Below are 22,352 nucleotides of genomic sequence, written 5' to 3' on the forward strand. Positions count from 1 at the left end.
ATCTCTGTCAGTTCTCAATCCTATTAGACCCAATTCCCCTTTGTTATATTAAAGTCTACACATATATATTCATTTTAGTTCCTCCTTTTCTATCCTGAAAAGAAATTCACAGATGTTTAATAGAATTTCAAAAAATATCATCAAAATACCCTAACAGCAACATAAAAGAAAATGAAATAAAAGTAATTAATAATAAATTATGTATTTCAATATGCGTATGTCCTGGCATGACTATACTAAAATACAATGAAGTAGTCATATGCTTACACTACTTACATTTAATATATTTAAATTTAACAGAAGCTGGATGATAAGAAACTATGACATACAACAAATATAGGAAAATGAAGTAAAGTCACGTGATTTTCTGAAATGGTTCCAAACAATATAAAGTACAGCTATCTTTGATATGCAAGATCGTGGCATTTCTGGAAAATTTAGTGTTTATTAAAACAGATAAAAATATGTAAAAATATTTTGTATATAGAGTTAGGTTACAGGCATGGACAATCATATAAAGTTTTCTAGTCCCCTTCACAAAAATGCCATACATGTGATATTCAAGGCTATGTAGGAACCACACAATTCTTTTATATGTAGGATGCCCTGTGCATTACAGGATGTCTCCCATCTCTGGCCATGGTCCACTAAATCACTGAGACAAACTCAAATGCTCCACAAAATTCCAAAATGTCCCCTAGAAGTTAGTGCCACCCCAGTGAGAATCACTAGTATACATGAACTTCAAATATCTACATGCATAATATTATAGGTTCTCACACTGGCCTAGGGGGTAAATGGGCCACTACTGACCCCTGATCTTGGGCTAAAGATTCTCTGATATAAGGGCTACTTGTAATTGAAAAGCCTAGGATACATCTATCCCAGAAGCTTCCAGTAAGAAATTATACCTAAAACTTTTTTTTATCTGTATTTTTAAAAGTAGATAATAAAGCTATTTTTACATGTAGAGTATATCCATATACACAGTTGTACTAATAATTCTGTCTCTTCTCTCTACTTTCCCTGAAAAAAATACTTTCTCCTAAGTTTTCTAGGTAGTCAGGGTCAAACTGAAAATATTACCATTCCCTTTTTTCCATACTAATGCAGAGATACATTAATGAAAATAATCCAAAAGTCATTTACAAATGGCACTGAAATGTATTATTTATTTGGAAGAAGAACATCTTCCTACTTAAGTTTTGATTAGGCATCTATTAAAAGTTATTTTCATTTCCTGATCAACCCAACGACTAAAGCGTGTCTTCTGGTGGCAGGCTGAGGAGTTGCCTGAGTCTGAGAACATGATGAGTCCTAAGAGAGAGACTGAAGTATTTTGAAATTTTCACTAACTGGGATTTGGTTATATAATTTCTTTTTGGCACTGAAAAAAATTCATGCCTCCATACAGATTTTATATTAAATTAGCATATCATTCACAGAAATACCAGATATACCCTCACTTTAAGTAAAGGGGATGAGGACTTCACTTTATATAAAAGGATTCACAGATTAGAGGAAATCATCACAGGATTCTTTTGAACATAAAAACTCCTGGTTAAAATGCCATTTAAAGATTAACGAATAAGTTAATGATGAAATATTCATTCAATTTCTATACCTTATTAAAGACTTTCTTAAAATGTCTATTGAAACGGTATTTAGCCTCAGTAGGTGAAATGGCCCTTTCAACAGCTAATTAGCCTGTTTTTCCACTTCAAATTCTGTTGATTAATTCACTAATTAATTTAATAATGCACACAAGAAATCAGCATTCCGTTTTTTATAATCTCAACTTGGGTTATCTTTCTTCATACCTAAAATTGGTAAAAATTTACCTTATGCCCATACACAAGCATCACCTTATTATAAAAAAAAATAAGCCAAAGTTCATGTGTTACCAAAGATATATGGTGATTAAAATAACTCATCTTTTAGTATTCTGATCGCTAATTGTTTCTATAAATAAACTTTACCAATACACGGAGGCCTGCACATTTGTGTACTCTGTGCTGTGAGATTCTTGCATCTGATCACAGACCACCTCTAAAAGGCTTTATGATTCACATAAAATACAGACCTTCTTAAATAATATCAGAACAGAAGTCATATTTTCTATTATTAAACAGAGAATTCTGGTGCTGATAAAAAACAAAAAAACCCATACATTAAAAAAAAAAAGATAAACGTAGCACTTGCCAAATGTGTACTACAGAGCTATTTACTTACTTGGTACTGGGCCTTTTTTGTAGGGCTTTATCCAGGATAAGAGATGGCGCACTCCTCCTCCTTTCTGCTAGTGTTTTCATTTTCTGTTGAGAAAAAAAAAAATCAAAATGAAGACCGCGTGACGTCTAAAGCAAGTAAATGCCAACTTTCAAACCAATCCAGCAAATTTTGTATTGCCGATCCTTGCCTCTCCAAGAGTTTGCAGTCTCATTACAGAGATAAAATAATCACATCTAAACTAGAAGAGTACGTGTCAAGAAGTGGAACAGGCAGTAAATATTTTTTATGAATAGACAATAAGGAGGTTAAATGTTGATCAGAGTATTTGATCATAACCATTATCATCAATTGCAGCTAACAGACAATATTACTTATTATGTACCTGGCCCTGTGCTAAAAGCAGGACTGGATTATCTCATTTATACCCCTAAATGTCATCTGAGTAGGGAGGTTCCACTATCTCTATTTCATAGGCAGGGTAGGCCCCAAACTGGGCTTCAAGGGGAATCAGGATTTGAAAAGGTCAAGTAAAGGGAGGAAAAAAAAAATTAAAGCAAAAGAGACTAGATTCTTACACATCTCATAGACCTTTAAATTTAAATATTTACACATCTGGGAATCCCTTCTTCCACACAGACTTTTTTTTGCTGGAACTTAAAAAAAAAAAACCAAAAGAACACTTTTTTTCTTTTCTAAGTGGTATATAAACATAGGATTAACTGGATAATTCAAGTACTCTGTTTCAAGGACCTAAAATTTATGGTAAATGGGGATTTATTCAACTGGGATTATTCAGATAAGTACCCTCTAAATTCAGTCTTTTATATTTAACAAGTCTAGATAGAGTCAGAGGGCGTGCTGCCAGATACGGATGAGTAAAATCACCAACAGAGTCATAACGAGCCATAAGCAAGGCACAGGCTGTGGACACTCTTCTGTTCCCCGCCCCGTCCTGGCCAGAGGGCTCACCGACTGCTGGAGGACCCAGGCCAGCCATCCTGGGAACTGGGTATGCTCCAATAGGAACCATAGAAAACGTAACTGGCTCAGTGGCAGTACCTCATTACATTATTCATAAAGGAACTACTTCTTAGCTAGTAAAATAAAACCTAGATCCTAGCCTAGGAACACAGGAAGAATAATCCAGTGAGAAGGGGATACAATTCTTATCCCCCAAATTCACCATGTCCCAGGATCTCTCCCCAGTTACTGTTGTCACGAGTGTCATGCCTCAGTGTTGCCGATCCCCCCCCCCCATTAATCTTTTGGTTCACATGTGGAAACTCTATGCCAAATCCTCCTTAATATGGCTCAGATAGCAACTGAAATAATAAACCATGAATAAAGGTAAAGGACAGGAAACAAATGGGTAAGAAATATAGAATACCATTCTTCTCAATCAGAAGTTACTAACCATGAATGGGTTTCAGGGAGGGTTAAACTGTTTAATTTTCTTTTTTACACAGTATGTATATAGTGCCTTCCTTCTGGAGAGAAAGCCCACGATTTTCATTAGGTTCCCAGAAAAGTCTGTGATTCTGATAACCTACTTTCTATCTTAAGCTGTAAGCCCCATCCCACTGTTTCCATTACTCACATCTCTTGGGAACCTAACTCTCCTGAATCCACCATTCCGAGGCCAGTGTGACCGCAGAGGTGGCAGGAAGAAGGAAAATCTGGGAGACAAGTATTTGTGCCATAAGGTCCAGTGGCCTGTCCTGATGTGAAGAGTCTCAATAGTAAAAGACTGGTTGATTTTACTAAGAAAGGTAGCAATCTGTTCACATGCAGATTTTCCACAGGATTCTATTTCACCTTTAGGTCTGGGCTAGATTCATACTCCCAATCTTCCTGACTCCCTTTATTCAGTATCTATTTACCATGCTTCGAACTTTGAAATGTGCCCGATCCTTTAAGTTTTACCTGTGCTCCTTATCCTCCGTTTTGACCTTAGGGTCTGCCTAGTCTACCTCAGTGGGAACCACATTCCTGTATTTATCTCAGCAGACTTACTTCTGAGGCCCCTAACCCTCTGACACCACTGTCCCCAGATCCAAGCTCCTAACAAAATCTTCATTAATAAACGATTTCTCATTCTGAGCTCCTTGCCTTTCAGGTTTACAAAGAATTTGGAAAGGATTCAAAAGATAGCCATAAATATGATTTAAAATGTGGGGGGAAGAAGAATCTGTGAGAAAGGCTAAAATGACCTGAAATTCTTCATTTGTAAACAGTAATAATCTCCAAATTAATGCAGTCATAATACAGAGGATAGAAAGCATCATCCAAGGAAGATAAAGCAAAAAGAAATCCAGTTTGGTCTTGGGTAGTGGTTCTTTGAGGAATTTACAAAAGCTGTGAATTAAGTTCTGAACACAGTTTTTCAAGGGGTTCAGCAACCCACATAAAATGGATTCCTTGGGGATTCATGGACCCCAAATTTAAAACCTTCTGACATAAGGAAATCTTCCTGAGAGTGATGGCTGCTAAACATGAGAACGAATAGTCAAAGAAGGGTGACAAATTTTCTTCCGTGCTTTTAAAATAGGAGTTTTTCATGGAGACTTAATGTAGAGGACCATTCATACACACACTAATTATACTGTGTTTTCTTAGTCATAAAATTGTCAGATGTATGAGGAGTCCAATGCAGAGTGTGTCCACCTCATCTAGTGGATTCACATGCACAGAGTGTGATCAAACCACAGGAAAAATATTATTTTTGAGATCCAATTGTTTGTAGTGAGACTCACTCTACCGCTATTGAGAAATGCAACATCCAAGGCAATTCAGTCACTCCTCTGGGCATTTCATTTCCCAATCCAGAAAATCAGAAAATCTGGACTACATAGGTTCTTAGGTCCCTTCTATTTTTGACATTCTCATGTTAAGTGTCCACCAAAGATTTACCTTAGATATGCATGGAAGTAAACATCACATTTGCCAATTTAAGATTCACAGGATTCATTCCTCTTGTAAGTAATTAAAAATCTTAAGAATGGCCAATATGAGCTTAATAGATAGATTTAGGTATCAATTAGTTAAAAATACACAGATCTCTTTCTTTGGCTCAAAAGTGTAGCAAAACAAAGGGCCAATGGTGACTTCAAAACAAATTCACTTATCTATCAGAGACTCTGTTCTCAGGCAATAAAGACTTGGATTTTCTTTTTGTTTATAACAACTGCGTGAAAGACAATGCATGGAAATAGAATGAGACTACTGACTCCTTTACAAATAGATTACAGTGCAAACTTGTCAGGACAGGTTGAGGCTATACTTACCCAACATCAACAAATTTCAGTTGTTCAATGACAGGAAAAACTATGATTCTTTGCCTCACAGAAAACAGGGTAGGTTTAAGACAGTGCTTTTTGTTGTTAGCTTAAAAATCACAATTTACAGCATGATTTTTCAGAATGCCCACGTGCTTGATGTTCCTATCATTATGATGACCTCATAAATACTGGATGTCATTCTGAAAGTGAGTATTGTAAAAAGGTAATCTTTTGGGGCGCCTGGGTGGCTCAGTCGGTTAAGCATCCGACTTTGGCTCAGGTCATGATCTCACAGCCTGTGAGTTCAGGCCCCGCATCGGGCTTTGTGCTGACAGCTCGGAGCCTGGAGCCTGCTCCAGATTCTGTGTCTCCCTCTCTCTGACCCTCCTCCATTCATGCTCTTTCTCTGTCTCAAAAATAAATAAACATTAAAAAATAAACAAATAAAAATAAAAAGGTAATCTTTTTAAAATATAAAATACATATTAGGTTAAAAAATAAACTGCATTAATCTTTTAGGAATGATTTTCTTGATAGTGTACCATTTACCTAGTATTCAAGAGCCCAAAAAACTAAACAAGAATTTTGTATGAGCTAAAAAACAAACAAACATGAAGTAGCATTTATTTACCCCTCCACCTCTAATTGGGAAAGATAAAGAGGACCTTGTGAGAAATTGTAAAAGGGAAGAAATGCAATTAAATTTTAAAAATGGCTCTTTTTACTAACAGCAATTAGGGAAATATAACACGAACACAAGAAAGTAATTAGATCTTTGGTTTCCTAAGCTGTCTCCTCTACAGTTATATTTAGTAAAAAAGGGAAAAATCCATTCTGCCAAAAGTGAAATAGAGATCATAATTGAAAATAAGAACCAAATGCCTGCAATTCATTTTTTTGGTATTTCAATAATGCACAACATTAACAGCTAATCTACAAGTTGCTTTCCATCTCAGTTGGATTCACTATGTGTTCAATTCTGTGTTCCTATCTTGCTTCACATATTGCACCTCAGTTATGGCATCTCGTGTTATACTATTTATCTCTCTGCCACTTTCTAGAGGGTAGGGATTATAACCTCTTCCCAACTTTTTCCTGTCCTTCAACAATTATTTACTGAAATTCTGCTCTGTGGTAGGTCTATCTCTGCATTCCCCAAGCCTATTACAAAGCCTGGCACAAAGTATGCACTCAATAAATGAAAGCTTTATATGAATTTTAAAACCTACTATTCTCCATACCTATATCGCTATCCCTAAATACACACTCGCAGAAAAACAAATAAACCTTTAAGGGGCTCTGCTGGAATGCTATCATCAAGCAAATGTAAGCATTTGCTGTGAGCTGTATAGTTATGAGCCATCCTTATACAACACAAACTACATCTTTTGACATAGTGTTGTTGACGTACCTCTTTGAGCTACATGGTAAACATCTGCTGATTAAAGTTATTTACCTGCCAACAAAAGGTACAAAGACACCTGGCTATGCACATGCAAAAGAATTAAGTTGGATCTTACCTCATACCATATATAAAATTAACTCAAAATGGATCAAAGATCTAAAAGAGCTGAAATTGTAAAAAATTTTAGAAGGACACATGGGCAGAAATATTTGTGACTATGGATTGGGCAGTGGTTTCTTAGATATGACACCGAAAGCACAAACACCAAAAGAAAAAGAACAGATAACTTGGACACTGTCAAGATTAAAAACTTCTGTGCTTCAAAGGTCACTGTTAAGGAAGTGAAAAGAAAACCCACAGAATGGAAGAAAATTTGACAAAGGATTTGTATATAAAGAATTGTTACTGAATTGCCACAATTCAATAAAGATAAATACTCCAATTTTAAAATGGGCAAACAATATGAATGGGCAGTTCTCCAAAGAAGATACACAAATGGCCTATAAGTATATGAGAAGATGCTCAACATCATAAGCCATCAGGAAAATGCAAATCAAAACTATGAACTATCATTTTATACTCATTAGGATGGCTGTAATAAAAAAGACATAAGAAGTGCTACTGAAGATGTGGATAAATTGAACTCTCATAAAATGCTGGTGGGAATGTAAAATGGTGCCGTCACTTTGGAAAATAGTTCAGAGGTTCTGCAAATGGCTAAACACAGAGTTACCATATGATCCTGCTATTCCTCCAGGTACATACTCAAGAAAAATGAAAACAAATCCACACAAAACGTGCACGTGAATCTTCACAGCAGCATCATTTATAACGGTTAAAAAGTGGAAACAACCCCAGTGTCCATCAACTGATGAATGAATAAACACGATGTGGTATATCCATATAATGGAATATTACTTGGCAATAAAAGATGTACTGACATGTGTAACAACATGAATGAATCTTAAAAACATTATGCTAATTAAAAGTCAGGTCCCAAAGGACCACGTATCGTATGACCCCATTTATATGAAAAATCCAGAATAAACAAATCTACATACTTAAAGTAGATTAGTGGTTGCCCAGAGTTTGGGGACATGAGGTGACTGGGATGTGATGATGAAGGGGCGTGGTGTTCCTTTTTGGGGTAATGAAAATGTCCTGAAACTGACTGTAACAATGGATTCACAATTCTTGCAATAGACTAAAAGCCACTGAATCATATACTTTAAATGAGTGAACTGTATGGTATGTGAATTATAGCTCAATAAAACTATCAAAAAGGAAAAAAAAAAGAGCTAAATACCAAACTACTAAAACACTGGGTTCCATCCCAGCAAACTGGTTCACAGCCAAGAGCCATAATTTTCATTTGTATAAGAATCATCCGTAGTAGCATATAAGAAAATGAAAATTGTTTGCATTTTGTACTAACTGTTTGAGTGGCTTTCCATTTGAATTCCTCAGAGATCTGAGGAGTATGCCCACCTGTCTACTGGGGTTTGCCTCTGGCCCTCCCCCCCTCCTCTCCCCTCCCCTCCATGGTGCCCTAGCCTTACTCACTATTTTCATGCAGTAAAATTTCAGTAGCAGTATCTGAAGTCAGCGACTTAACACTGCCTGCATGAGAGTTCAAGGTGGTAATACAAGCATGTCTATGTAGGAAAATGAAATTGTAAACAGGTAACTGAAGAAAAAAAGTTCTGTTCTTTTATTTTCAACAACTCAGAAAACACTGTTTACATAAAAACCTGCATGTAGTCCCTCACTTGAAGTTTAACTTCATATCAACCAAGAGATACCGTATGAGTTTTGGACCTCTAAATCACTCCGAATCTGGTCATCCTTAGTTCTCACAGAGATTACAGGAAAAGAATGCCTTTCAAAAGAAAGGAGCAGGATGAAAGATTTAAGTCAGATAAACTGCAAGTTTTCATACTTTCTTCTGTGACAGTCACTTTTATAATGAAAAAATCCAAGCATTTCCACTGAATTTAAGTCAAATGTGAAGTCACTTTCAAACATTTAAAATGACCATAGCATCAAAACAAGGGCTTTGAGGAAAGCTTTTAAAGAATTTAAGTTTCAAGGCTAGAAAAAAAAATCAAGTTTACAAATTAGCTTATTCGAATTTGACAAAGCTAATCCTTTTGTGAATGGTCTGTACAATTTTGCAAGCAATAAACAGTTTCTTTCTGGTCTTCCCAACACACAGGCAGCTTTTAATTTGTGGAGACGTACCTCAAAGACACTGGCTCTGCAAGGAAACAAGAACATTAATTTTAACCTTCTGCCTTGCTTCTAGGTCCTAGTATTACAACCATGTTTTGACCGCTGGGTGAGCTGAAGCTTCTCGCTACTGGCAGTTTGGTCTCTGATGTGAATGACCTTCTATTTACTCATAATCATCCTACCCAGAACCAATGTGAGCATTTGATTAAAACAAATGTCATCACGGTAGACTGTTGTACAAGAATAGAAGCTCTTTTCAGAGATTAAGTAATGTTTTTACTTTTGGCTATATTTCTTCTTTCTAGGAGACAACCACTTTGAAATAAAACAATAAACATGAGAAGCTATGTAATGTAGAAGAATGGGCTCTGAGTTAGGAGGCACTGGACCTAAATTCTGCACCCTGTTTCTAGCACTTAACCTCTGAGTCTTCTCTGTAAGATGACATAACTGTCCCACCTACCACAAAGAACAGAATAAGATTCTATGTGCGAGACCTCTGATTGGAAAGCACTGTGATGTGACACTGTAACATATAGAGGAGTGCTTTAGAGTGCATACGTACTCTACATACATAAATATGAGGACGGCAGGACTCCCCTTACACATTATTCTTTGTTCCTCTGCCTCCACCGGACCCATAGGGCTTCTGGAGTATCAGTGAGGGCCCTGAAGTTGGCTGGACATTCTTTTGTGGCAAAGTCACCAGTTTCAACCTCTGGTCCGACGCATTCCTTTTCGGGAGCATCCCGGAGTAGACAGGGTCAAACACCAATGCCCTCTCCCTCATAACCCCTTACAAGGCAGGGCTTCACTACATCTTTTCCATACATCATACACATCATGGCCCATACAATGTGATATTATTTACACATCCATGGCACACTGTGGTAAACAAAGAGGTTCTGCGGATGCCCTGGTACCCATCTACCTGCCCAAAGGCTAAGGGGCTGAGGGTATCTCACACAGCTCTAATGGTTGGCTCTACCATTACAGCCTCCTCTGACTTTTCTCATGCACAGGGGAAGAGTATAGTAATCAAGTCCAAAAACCATCATAGTAAAAACAAAACAAAACAAAACAAAAAAACCAAGAATGTATAAAATGAGAATAGGAAACAGGCCCAGGTCTATCTAGATTCAGACAGAGAATAACCAGGTAATGACTATTGCCAAAGCTGAGGTTCAAGAAGACGAATGCAGGGGTGGAAGAGAAAATACAGACACTCTCCTAGGTGTAAATTAGGACCCAGGTAAACAAGGAAGGCAAAAGGCCACAGAGCAGCTGGGTTTTCCAGATCTCTGAAATGTGAGCTGATGTGGGCACACATATGTTCCATTTTCAGAGTCCCTACACAAGTGACCAAACATCCAGAAATAGGTGTTACCTTTCAGTTGTGCCATGTGACAGCTGTCCGTCAAAATTAGGTCAAGGCTGCCCAGCACAGCGCTGACATACAGCGCTGACAGGCCTATTTCTGCTGCTGGTCGGATGTTTCTAATCTAAACTTGTCCTAGATAAGGAAAATCAGACTGAAACAAAATTATAAAATAAACTGGGCCGTGTTGCCTGCAAGCCCCATTATTGGTGGCTGACAGGGGGCAGCTTCCTCTGCTCCCTTTCCAGCTCCCACGCTGTAGCCAAGTCTTCATAAGTAAACAAAGGCTGAACCCCACCCCCATCCAAGGTTGCTTCAGAAAAACCGCTGCAGTTGCTACTACCGAACTGAGCATTCACCCCGCAGGCTTTCTGCACACACCGGCATCTGCAGAGTCCCTGTGATCTAGAACACTTGAGATACCAACAGGAAGAGCGGGAGAGCAGACGTTCCTCTCAACAAAAGTTTATCTTAGAGGCAGGATGTTCAGGATACTATAACAAAATAACATAGACCTGGTGGACTGAACAACAGACACCGATTTCTCATAGTTTTGGAGGCTGGGAAGTCCAAGGTCAAGGTACCAGCAGATTCAGTTCTTGGTGAAGACCCTCTCTCTCTCGTTTGTAGAAGGCTGTCTTCTAGCTGTCACCTCATATGGGGAGACAGAGAAACACACAGAGAGAGCGAGCTCTCTGGTCTCAGTAGGGCACTAATCCCATCATGAGGGTTCTGCCCTCGTGACCTCATCTAACCTAATTATCTCCCAAAGGCCCCGGTGTCTAATCCTGGGGGTTAGCCTTCAACATGAATTTGGAGAAAGGGCACAAACATTCACCCTGTAGCAGAGGTTTTTGCTAAATGCTCTGGAGACATGAGAGGTATGAGTCATGAAACTCCAACAGATCACAGTAATGTGATGCACATACATTTCTTCAAAGCACTACGTACACGAGTGTGTGTATACATGCACATACATAACCCTGATGCTATATACCCACTTATTTTTGTGACACTGTAGTTTATAACACGTTAGTGGCAATTTAAATTGAAATCTAGTACATTTTCAGCTACGGATAACTTCCAGGAAGGCAAGCTGTATAATCACATATTTTGGTTATGTTGTCACGTGGTCCTTTAAGGCAGAAGATATCTTTACTTTGCAAAGCACAGCCACCAAGTCCTGGAGGCAAGATAAGAACTATGAAGGAATTCAGACACCTCGGTTACTCAAGTCCCATTTTCTGCAGGCGCCATCAGCCGTCTCACCTCTCCTGGTCCACGGAACGTGTTCCACCTTCTGTCCACACACATTCCACCAAACCACACCCGGGACAAAACGGACAGTGAGAAACTGCTTCACAACAATCTTCACTTCACTACTGAAAGCAACAACTGCACTATTTAGGTATCTGTGACTTGTGAATACTCAAGTCCATTAAGTTGCAACTCTCCAGATTGACTATTTTACTTTAAATTGGTAATTACTTTTTATATCAATGTGTAAAAATAAGATTGTCCTAAATTTTATTCCATAAAAACATAATTTATTCTGTCCTAACTACGAATGTTAGATTCAGAAAAAAAATAATTTTTCTTTTGCCATGTCAAATTGCAATATTGTGCTCACATTTTAAATAAAAACAACTATAGAAGCATAGTTATAGGAAGCATATGAAATGGAATAACCAGAAAGCATATGGAATGTCTTCCTATACTCAAGATTCAGGACATAAGGGGCTCCTGGGTGGCTCAGTAGGTTCAGAGTCTCACTCTTGATTTTGACTCATTGGATTTGATCATGATCCCACAGTCTGTGGGATGGCACCCGGCATCGGGCTCTGTGCTGATAGCATGGAGCCTGGTTGGGATTCTCTCTCTCCCTTACTCTCTCTCTCCCATACACATGCTCTCTCTCTCCTCTCACTATGCCCCTTCCCTACTAACATGTGCTCCCTCTCTCTCAAAGTTAAATAAACATTTAAAAAACGATTCAGGATATAAAATGTTTTCTGAATTGAGAGAGTTTCAACTGGGTTTCCCAAACATGTTACTGTCCATAGTGGAATCATCTGAGGCACAGAATTCATTGCACCCACACATAACTTGGAACTGCAGTTCTAGAAGTTTGGGGAATATGCCAAGCTTTCCAACAGTGAGCAAGACTGATAGATCAGTGTGGCAAATAGGCCTGGCTGAGGAACTCCGGAAGTACAACAAGTGCCTTAAATAAAACTTCTGAAAATGACAGCTACCAAGGCATAAAAATTACACATTTCCAACGTAATCAGACCAATGACTGTAGCATTGATTGTCACTATTGGTTCACATTTATTGTGATGATTTACTTTATCAGTCAACTTGATTGTCCACAGATTCCCAGATTAAACATGTCTAGGTATGTCTGTGAACTATTTCTGGATGAGATCACCATTTATCTCATTGGATTCAATAAAGCACACTGCCTTCCCCACACTGAGTGGGCACCATTCAATCTCTGGAGGGCCTTCATGGAACAAAGAGTGGAGGAAGGAGAAATGTGCCCCTTTTTTACTGCCTCACTGTTAAGCTGGGACATCTCTCCTCCTCTTGACTCAGGAAAAGACAGTGGTGAATTAAACTACACTTTTCTGGGTCTTTTGCTTACAGATGGCAGATCATGGGACTTTTATTGGTCTGTTTCTCTGGAGAACCCTGACTAATGCATTTACCTAACGTTTACCTAAGGCAGCAGTGAACATAACATTCAATGGTAGATGGAAAAACTGGAGACAGACTCTGCTCCCCAAAGAATGAAATTACCTCTCAGGATAAAAACCTCTCAAATGTGCTTTTCTCAGCTGGTTACATAGAATTCAGATCTACTCTCTCTTATATCTAATATTATAAATAACAACAACAGCACCTATAATCTAGTTAGGAAGAGAAATAGAGTTTGAAGATCTGGTTCCAATTTCAGCTTTGCTGCTTACTACATGTAGCCTTGGCAGAGCTCAGCTCCTTCTTCTGCAGAAATAGGTTAATAATTCTTACCTCATATCATTGATGTGTATTATATACAGTTAGGCATTCACATAAAGAGGTTTTAAAATTTTTACTATCCCATACATTATAAACATTAAATTCTTATCTTTCTGCTCAAGTTTCCATCTTATTTGACATTTATGACCTTCAAGGGTGACTCCTTTGAAAGACAGTGTTATGGACTGAATGTCCATGTCCCCCTCAAATTCAGATGTTGAAGCCCTAATTCCCATTGTGATGGTATTAGGAGGTGGGGTTTTGGGGAGGTGATTAGGTTTAAAGGAGGTCATGAAAGTGAGGCCCCTGTGATGAAATTAGTGCCCTTATAAGAAGAGACCAGAAGTAACTAGTTCCATCCTCCTCTCTCTTCCTTTCCCTGATTCCCCCAACCCTTCCCATGAAGACACAGAAAGAAGATGGCCAATCACAAGCCAAAAGTAAACTCTCACCAGGAACTGAATTGGCCGACACTGAGTTCATGGGAATTCGGAGCCTCCAGTACTGTAAGAAATCAATGTGTGATGTTTAAACTACCCAATTTATGGCATTTTGTTATGGCAGCCTGAGCCCAATAAGACAGCATTCACTCATTTGCATGTAAATATTCTTGTATTAAATTCAATGAAATAAAACTCTTTTTATTGCTTTACCCCTCCTTCCACCTGCTAAAAGATACTAATTGGCTTCTTCAGTTTTTTCAAAAGTGCAGAAAATACTTTCTTCTTTTGACCCATAAGAAACAACCTTGAGATATACAAGACATGGATTATCACCACCATTTTACAGACAAAGAAACAAAGTACATTCACAAGTTCAGAGTTCACACCAGTGATAACAGAGGCCATTTTTCATTAATCTAATTCAGATCTTGATACTTCCAGACTCCTCTCAGCCGAAACCACTTCATGTACCTGATTTTATGAAATTCACTTTGTGAATAACACCGGAAAAGGCTTCAGTAGGATCCTGGTTTAACCACAAATACAATATTTTCTCAGTATTACAGAGTAAAACTAAAGCTTACTCACCAAGATGTTTCATTCAAACCCCAGCATAAGACACACACACATGGCCAAAGTTGGCTCTCGTGGGTGTTCTACCATGAGCTGCTATAAACAGATCTGGACCCAGAGAATGCAGAAAGAAAAGACAGAATGAAGTGTACAACAACAGCTGCCACATTTTAAAATGTTGGAGCTATTTTAAAATCCTATTGCTTTGACTGACTTTCTGCGCCTGTAAGTCTGTCTTCTGTATCCCAACACCCATCTTATTTAAGAAGTTTTCAATTAACACATGAAACCCAAGAGGGTGCTTGAGTATGACACAAGTGATCCCTAACCAAAATTATTCTAATATGTGCTTCCATTTCATTTCATAAAAACTGCTCTATCCCAAATGTAGATATCTTTAAAGATACATTACCCAGAAGATTTATACAGAGTTTTATCGAGAATTCATTATCCAGAAGCATTATATATATATAAGTATATATATACATATATATATTTCTATTATCTTTTAGAACCATATTTTTAGAAATTACTATACAAATCTATTGTGTGTCTTCTGAAGAGCCTAAGTGACAGAAAATCCTTGCTTTCTAGAAGTAATCAAATTATCTGACTAGTGAATAAAGGTGGATAAACCAGGTAAGAAATTCTGCTTCAGGTTAAAATAATAAATGTGGCTATTAAAATAAAGAGAGTAGCTTCTAATACAGCATCTACAGACTGGCTCCTGAAATGCATCAGACTCTTTCCTGCTTCAGGATCTTTAAATAATTGCTCCCACTTTTTGAAATCTTTTTACAGCATCTCGTTTCCACTCATAAAAGAGTAAAGCCTCACTTAAAAGAGGCTTTCCCTGAAACCTTAATTCTAGAGTGGCCTACCTGCACATCCATGTTTGTCTAAATTGGCATTGCATTTGTTGTTTTAAATAACAGTTATCACCATTTATTAATTTGTTATTATTGTTGTTTTTGTCTCTTCCTCTCAACCTGTGCTTTCCAGTATATTCTCCACTAGACTCATGTGGCAACTTGAATTTAAATTCAAATAAATCATAAATAAGTAAAATTAAAGAAAATGACAAATTAGGATTTCATCAAAATTAAGAACTCAGTTCCTTGAAAGACACTGTTAAAAGAATAAAATGACCAGCCACAGGACAGGAAAAAAGCATTTATAAATCACATATCTGACAAAGAACTTGAGTCCAGAATACACAAATAACTCTCAAAACTCAATAATATGAAAACTGAAAATCCAATTAAAGTTAGGCAAAATATTTGAATAGACACTTCACTAACAAGAACACATGGATGACAAGTAAGCACATAAAAAGATGCTCAACATGGGTCATTAGGGAAATGAAAACCAGAACCATAGTGAAATACTACATTATACCTTCTAAGATGACTATAATCAAAAAGATAATTAAGTGTAGGTAAACATGTGGAGAAATTAGACTCATACACTGTTGGTGGGAATGTAAAACCACTTTGGAAAACAATCTGACAGTTTCTTAAAAAGTTAAACATACACCTAAAATATGATGCAGCCATTCGACCTCTAAGTGTCTACCCAAAGGAAATGAAAGTGTAGGTCCATACAAAGACTTGTACATGAATGTTCACAGCAACTTTATTTGTAATAGCCAAAATGTGGAAACAACACAAATACCTATTAACAGGTAAAGGGATAAACAAACTGGTTTCTCCACATGATGGAATACTACTCAGCAATGAACTGAACTGCTTACATATGCAAAGACATGGATGAATCTTCAAATAATTATATTGAATTAAAGAAGCCACACCAAAAAAAAAAATACATAGTATGATTTCATTTATATACAATTACTGAAAATGAAAATTAATCTGTATTGACAGAAAACAGACCAATGGCTGCCTAGAAATGGGGAGGAAACTAAGGAATTAGAAAGGGGCACAGATGTTAGGGGATGATAAATATGTTCATTATCTTGACTGTGGTGGTGGTTTCACAAGTATACACATATGTCAAAGGTTATGGATTTATATACTTTAAATGCGTATGGTTTATTGTATGTCAATTATAGCTCAATGAAGCCATTAAAAATTTTTTAGTTCTTCAGTTGTACTAGCCACATTTCAAGTGCTCAACAGTCACATGTAGCTGGTGGCTATCAAACTGGACATCGTAGATCAAGAGCAGTTTCATCAGCACAGAAAATTGAACAGCAATGATCTAAGCCAGGGGTCAATGAAAAAATCAACAGCAATGATCTAAGCCAGGGGTCAGCAAACTATACACCAGGGACCCAACCACTTGTTTTTCTAAGTAGAGCTTTATTGGAACACAGTTATGCCCACTCAACTACATACTGTCTATGGCAGCTTTATCTGCTATAACAGCAACGTGGATGGCTGTAACAGATATCTTACGGTCTACAAACCTATATTATTTACTATCTGGCCCCTTAAGAAAAGGTTTGCTGAGTCTGGTCTACATAAAAAACTCTGAACACAGGGGCCATATCTGTCCTGTTCATGGTCGTACATAAACCAACTAATGTTTATTGAGTACCTAATATGTAGCACTGTCCTAAGCAATGGAGAGGCAGCCTTGAACAACACAAGTAAGAGCCTTATTCTCATGGTTTTCACAATCTGGTGAAGGGATCAGGTAACATAACAAGAAGTAAGTAAGCAAATAGGTAAGGATGAATGCTAAGATGACAATAAAACAGAAGGTAGAGGGGTGCCTGGGTGGCTCAGTCAGTTAAGCTTCTGACTTAAGCTCAGGTCATGATTTCGTGGTCCATGAGTTCATGCTTCACGTCAGGCTCTGTGCAGAGCCCGGGGCCTGCTTCAGATTCTGTCTCCCTCTCTCTCTCTGCCCCTCCCCCTCTCAAAAATAAACACTAAAAAAAAAAAAAAAAAAAAAAAAAAAAGCAGAACAACAACAACAGAAGGTACACAGAATGACTGAGAGGGAACTTCCACTTAGGCAGTCAGAACAGGCTTCTAGGACCTAACACGTGAACAACATGAGGAAGTCAATATTGCAAAGACCTGTGGCAGAAGCAGAGGTAATGAAGAGGAATGAATATGAAGGTCTGATGTGTGAAAAAGAAGATCCACGTGGCTGCAAATACACAAGATAGAAAAGGTAGATAAGGTGGGAGAAATAGAGAAAGCTAAGAAAAGGAGTCTGAATTTTATTCTAAACATGATGGAAAGCCACTACAGAACTTTAAACAAGTGAGCAATACAATTTATGTTTTTAAAGTCCTGGCGCTGCTAAGTGGAAATGGGGCCAGGGAAGAACAAGAAAGATGTTAGACAAGGTTAGGGAGTTTCTGCAAAGGTAGAAGGGAGAGATGGTGGTGGTTTGGCCTGGACGACAGCGGCAGCAGTAGATGTGAGGTGGAGAAATTAAAGATAACGCTTTGAAATAACAGTTGACTGGCCTTTCTGAAGGTTGCTGTAGAGTAAGGAAATGAGAGGAGTCAAACATGAATCCGAGATTTTGGCTTAAACAAGTGTCACACAGTATACTACAAATTTGGGAGAAACTTCAATTAGGGCTAATACTGAATGCTTATTATATGACAATATTCACTCAATTTGACATTTAATATTCCCAACAATCTTGAGAAGGTAGGTACTAACTATTGTTATTTTCATTTTACAAATAAGAAACTGACGGTTAAGTTTAAGTAATTTTCCTAGGTCAGAAAGATAGTACCAACACAGTAGAGACTTGAACCTAGGTCAACACACTCCAAATTTCACCACATTGTATGAAACTGCCTTCTTGACAGTTAATTTCTGGGAATGTGAGCCATATTTTAGGCAATGCAGTACACTGGATTAAAAGTCTCTCAGGATGACTAGCATGCAAGATGCTATTGTTTTGTTTGTGCTCTTATTCAAGATCACCTTATTTTCATAGAATAATGGATACAATTTCCATCTATATGCTTTTCAAAGCAGTTTCTGCACCATTACCCTTTTGATTCCCATTTTACAAATGAGGACAACGAAACAAGTTAAGTGATTTCCTCAAGATCATTAAGAGAGCAATAGAACTAGAAAGAAAAGCCAGGTGAACTGATTCCCCACAGTGATTTGGCCAATAAACTTGTCTTTAAAAATTTTGACCAATTAGAAAAAAACACATTTTACATTACTACCCAAAATACATATACATGTATGAAATAGAGAAAAAGAAGTACTACAAAACTGTACTTATCATTACTAACTTGCTACCATTTTCCTAGTTAATGTTTTATAATGTTGATTGTAACTGTCAATTTAAACAACATTGATCCAAGCCTTGGAAATTAACACTACAACCGCAGAGTAGACTTTTTTAGAAGACTTGTGACTCACTAAAACTACCAAACACCAAAAAGGCAAGATGAAACATAAAAAAGATCAATCTGTTGGATATTTGGGTTACATGAAGACTGGAGTCCACAACAGTATAAATGGCAATGATTCTATGAGCTACATTTTGGAAATGTTTATTATTATTATTCCTTTCTATTGCTAACATGGAGGTCTGGAATCAAGGCATGCCTGTCACTATTTAAAATATGCAGAGATGCACTTTTCTGGAAAAAAAAAATTAAATGCAAAATAAAACAGTTCTTCAACCTCATTTCTGCCCCAAAGGGAGTAAAAAGCTGTAGAATGACCAGGTTAGCAAAATCTATTTCGTTTAAGTTAATAAAGAAAAAGAAAAGAAAAAAAAACTGCTGGTAATGTGACAACCCATTATGATGTATAATGAAGGACAGCATCTTAAGGACAATGGCTTAAGACTGGAGGCAACCTTTCATTTCTTCAACAAGTACTACTTGATAAATGATCAAGCTACTCCAAAGCCCTTTGCCAGTATGCTTAATTTCCCTTAGTAAAAAAAGGAAGACAACTGTCCAGGAATATAAATCTTCGAATTTTCCCAATTCCTTAAGTTTGCAAGAATAAAAAAAAAAAAATGCTTTAAAATCTGTGTCAATTACTTTGAACATTCATTTACCTTCCTGAACGTGGCGCTAGCCTGGTAAATTCTCTCTCTCTCTCTCTCTCTCTCTCTCTCTCTCTCACACACACACACACACACACACACACACACACACACACACACACACACGCTATCCCGGTGTCTCATCTCGCAAGGGGAAGAGCGACAAGGACAAACCATAGCCTCAATACATCAAAGGCTGGCCAGCTCTACAGCCCATACATAAATCACCAAGTTCATGGGCACTCCTAGGTGGCTCCGCGACACGGTCAACGTCCTTGGCAGCTCCCATTCCCTTCGATACTCCGGAGCACCACCTCAGCTCTCCTCAACTGACCTTCAGCCAACCCAGGACCCTGCTGGGCAGACTCAGGAAAGGCTGTGAGATCCGCACCAAAGGAAGGCCTGAGCAGCCCCTCCAGGCTCTAATATAAATGCAATGCCTCCAGGCATTTCTCTGGGAAGAGTTCGGCGATCTCCTCTAATCCCCGTGTGTTTCCACAGAAGCTGGGAGGGCACCACCGAGACACAGGGCAATAAAAGGCCAAATACCAGGAGGTCCTGGGAGGGGGGAGGAGAGGAGGGCGAGGGCTGCTGCCAGACACCCCCAAATCCAGTCCCCGGAGAGCCTTGCAGCAGAGGCCGGGGGCTCGAGGCCACGTGCACTTGCTCCGGGGACCTTTCCAAGACGCCGGGCCGGGTCGGTACCGGCACGCAGCATAGCGGCCGGGTGCGCGGGAGCGGAACGCCACAAGTTGTCGCCCGCGTCCCCTCCCGGCTCTGGCGGGGCACCCCCGCGCCACTCCACGCCCACGCCCGGGCCCCACTCCGGCCCCGCCGCGGCCCGGGGAACCCGCAGGACGAAGGCCCCTGTGCCCGGCCCCCGCGACCCTCCCCGCAGCCCTCCGGCCCCACCCAGTCCGGTTCCAGGCCGACCCAAACCACCGTGTCCCCGCTTTGCAGACCGTTAGCATCCCAACCATACCTGCGGGTCTGACCACCAACCACTCCACGGACCCGGAGCCGCGGCGGAAGCTCCGCGCGGGGCGCAGGAACCGACCCCCCCCCCCCTCCAAAAACACCCCACAAAACCCCGCGCAGCGGCCGCGCCTCAGCGTCCAGGTGAGGGGCTGAGCGCCGCAGCCCGCCCTCCTACCTTCCTCAGCGCGGGCCCTGACGACTCGAAGCTGACCCGTCTGCTGGCGGTGAGCGGCCGGGGGGGGTTTCGCGGGGGGGGGGGGCGGTGGACGGGGGACAGGCGGTGCCCCAAAGCCGGCCCGCGCGCCCCGACTGAAAGAGCAGCCGGGCCGCCAACCCCGCGGCGGACGGACGCGGGGAGGGAGGCTGCGGGGCCGCTCCGGGAGCGATTACGACTCTAGACGCTGAGGGCCCGGGGGGTCTCGGGGTGACTTGGGAGACGGCGGCGCCGTGAGGGCGGGGAAGGCGGGAACGTCCCGGGACACACGCAGCGGGCCGCGAGCCTCGAGCGTTAAATCCCCGAGGCGGTCGGCTCGCGCGCGGCGGTGGCGGCGCGGAGGGCGCGCGCGGGGAGTGGGGCGGCGGCGGCGGCGGCGGGCGGGGGGCGCCGCTCAACGTCCTCACCTTCTTGGTGCCGGGGCCTCCCGCGATCCGAGACACTCCTGTCAGAGAAGAGGAGCGCCCCGGCTGCCCCCCTAGAGTCTCCTGCTGGGGGGACATCGCTTCCATGAAGAAGACTTTCCCGCAGAGCCCAGCCCAGGAGGAGGCTACGCGGTCATGTCCTCGGGACGGCGGCCAGAGCGAGGACGCGCGGGCCCGAGGCGGCTGCGGCGCTCAGGCTGGGAGCCGGGCTCCGGGTGCGGGCGGCGCGCCTCCCGTCGGGGCCATGCACCGCCGCTGCGCTCACCACCGCGGGCTGCAGGCGATTGCGGCGGCGACCGCCAGTCCGCGCCGCGGCCCGCCCCGCCTCGGGCCCGCCCCCTCCGCGCCGGGCGCCCCGCGCGGGGACCCGCCCCCGGCCGCCGTCCCCGGGCCGCGGCGCTCCCAGCGGCTGCCTCGGACTGCGGCGCGCGGGGCCGGGCGTCTTTCTCTGCAGACACGGCTCTGCTAGGGGTACAGGCGACCGACTGACCTTGCCAGCCCGCGGGAGCTCACCGGCCCGTGTCACGAACGGGGACCTCTAGGGCACGGACACGCGCCTCTCCCGCCGCCCGGCCCACGCGCACCCGACCCCCATTCCTGTCAGCGCTGCGCCCGCGGGGGACCGCGACGCGGCGGCGCGTGCGGCGGCGCAGTCGCGGCGACCTCAGCCCGAACGGAGGAGTTGCGGTGACTCCCGCCTCGCTTTCGGCGGACTGCAGAGGGGTCGCCCCCACCCGCACCCCCACCCCCACCCCTACTCCACCCGCAAAGCCTCGGGATGGAGCTGCGCGTCGCAGGGTGCCGCGTTCGCGCACACTGAGCAGCCCCCGGTGTCGCTTAACCTCTGGAGCAATCCCGAACGTTAGCCTGTTCGCGTAGCCCTCGTTGGCTTCTGCAGCCGCAGGTCAGCAGACCCTGCACAATTTGCACCGGCGGTTTCCGCTGTCTGCGGCTGCAGAGACACTGGCATTCCGAACGTGAAAGCGCAGTTAAGGAACATGCAGGCAAGAGAGAGCACTCTGAAATTTGGCTTAGCCCTTGAGAAGGCTACAATATGTGGAAGTGTTTATCAGATATCTGCGCCGAGAGCATAACTTCCTGACAGCCCAAATAGTGGCAAATTTTTTTAAGGCCAAAGAATAATCAGAGGGAGGGGATTTGGA

The 22,352-nt window shown here is 41.3% G+C and overlaps 1 protein-coding gene across 6 annotated transcripts in view; it reads right to left on the reverse strand.

The window, feature by feature from the left end:
* The window catches only part of ARHGAP20 (Rho GTPase activating protein 20), a 127,482-nt gene extending 106,049 nt beyond the window's left edge, over window positions 1–21,433 (reverse strand). The window contains exons 1-2 of one of the 6 annotated variants that reach the window (XM_042957409.1): window positions 21,172–21,433; window positions 2,233–2,315 (exon numbers count right to left, since the gene is read on the reverse strand). In XM_042957409.1, coding sequence (XP_042813343.1) covers window positions 2,233–2,315; window positions 21,172–21,276 — 188 coding nt within the window. In that variant the 5' untranslated portion in view covers window positions 21,277–21,433. Of the gene's footprint in view, window positions 1–2,232; window positions 2,316–5,516; window positions 5,655–9,156; window positions 9,176–13,694; window positions 13,716–20,725; window positions 20,795–21,171 lie in introns of those variants that run through there. The other 5 variants (XM_042957411.1, XM_042957413.1, XM_042957414.1 and 2 more) reach the window with 5 other exon arrangements.
* Between the last annotated feature and the right edge of the window lie 919 nt (window positions 21,434–22,352).

The sequence above is a fragment of the Panthera tigris genome, chromosome D1 (genome assembly GCF_018350195.1).
Source record: "Panthera tigris isolate Pti1 chromosome D1, P.tigris_Pti1_mat1.1, whole genome shotgun sequence".
Taxonomy (NCBI): domain Eukaryota; kingdom Metazoa; phylum Chordata; class Mammalia; order Carnivora; family Felidae; genus Panthera; species Panthera tigris.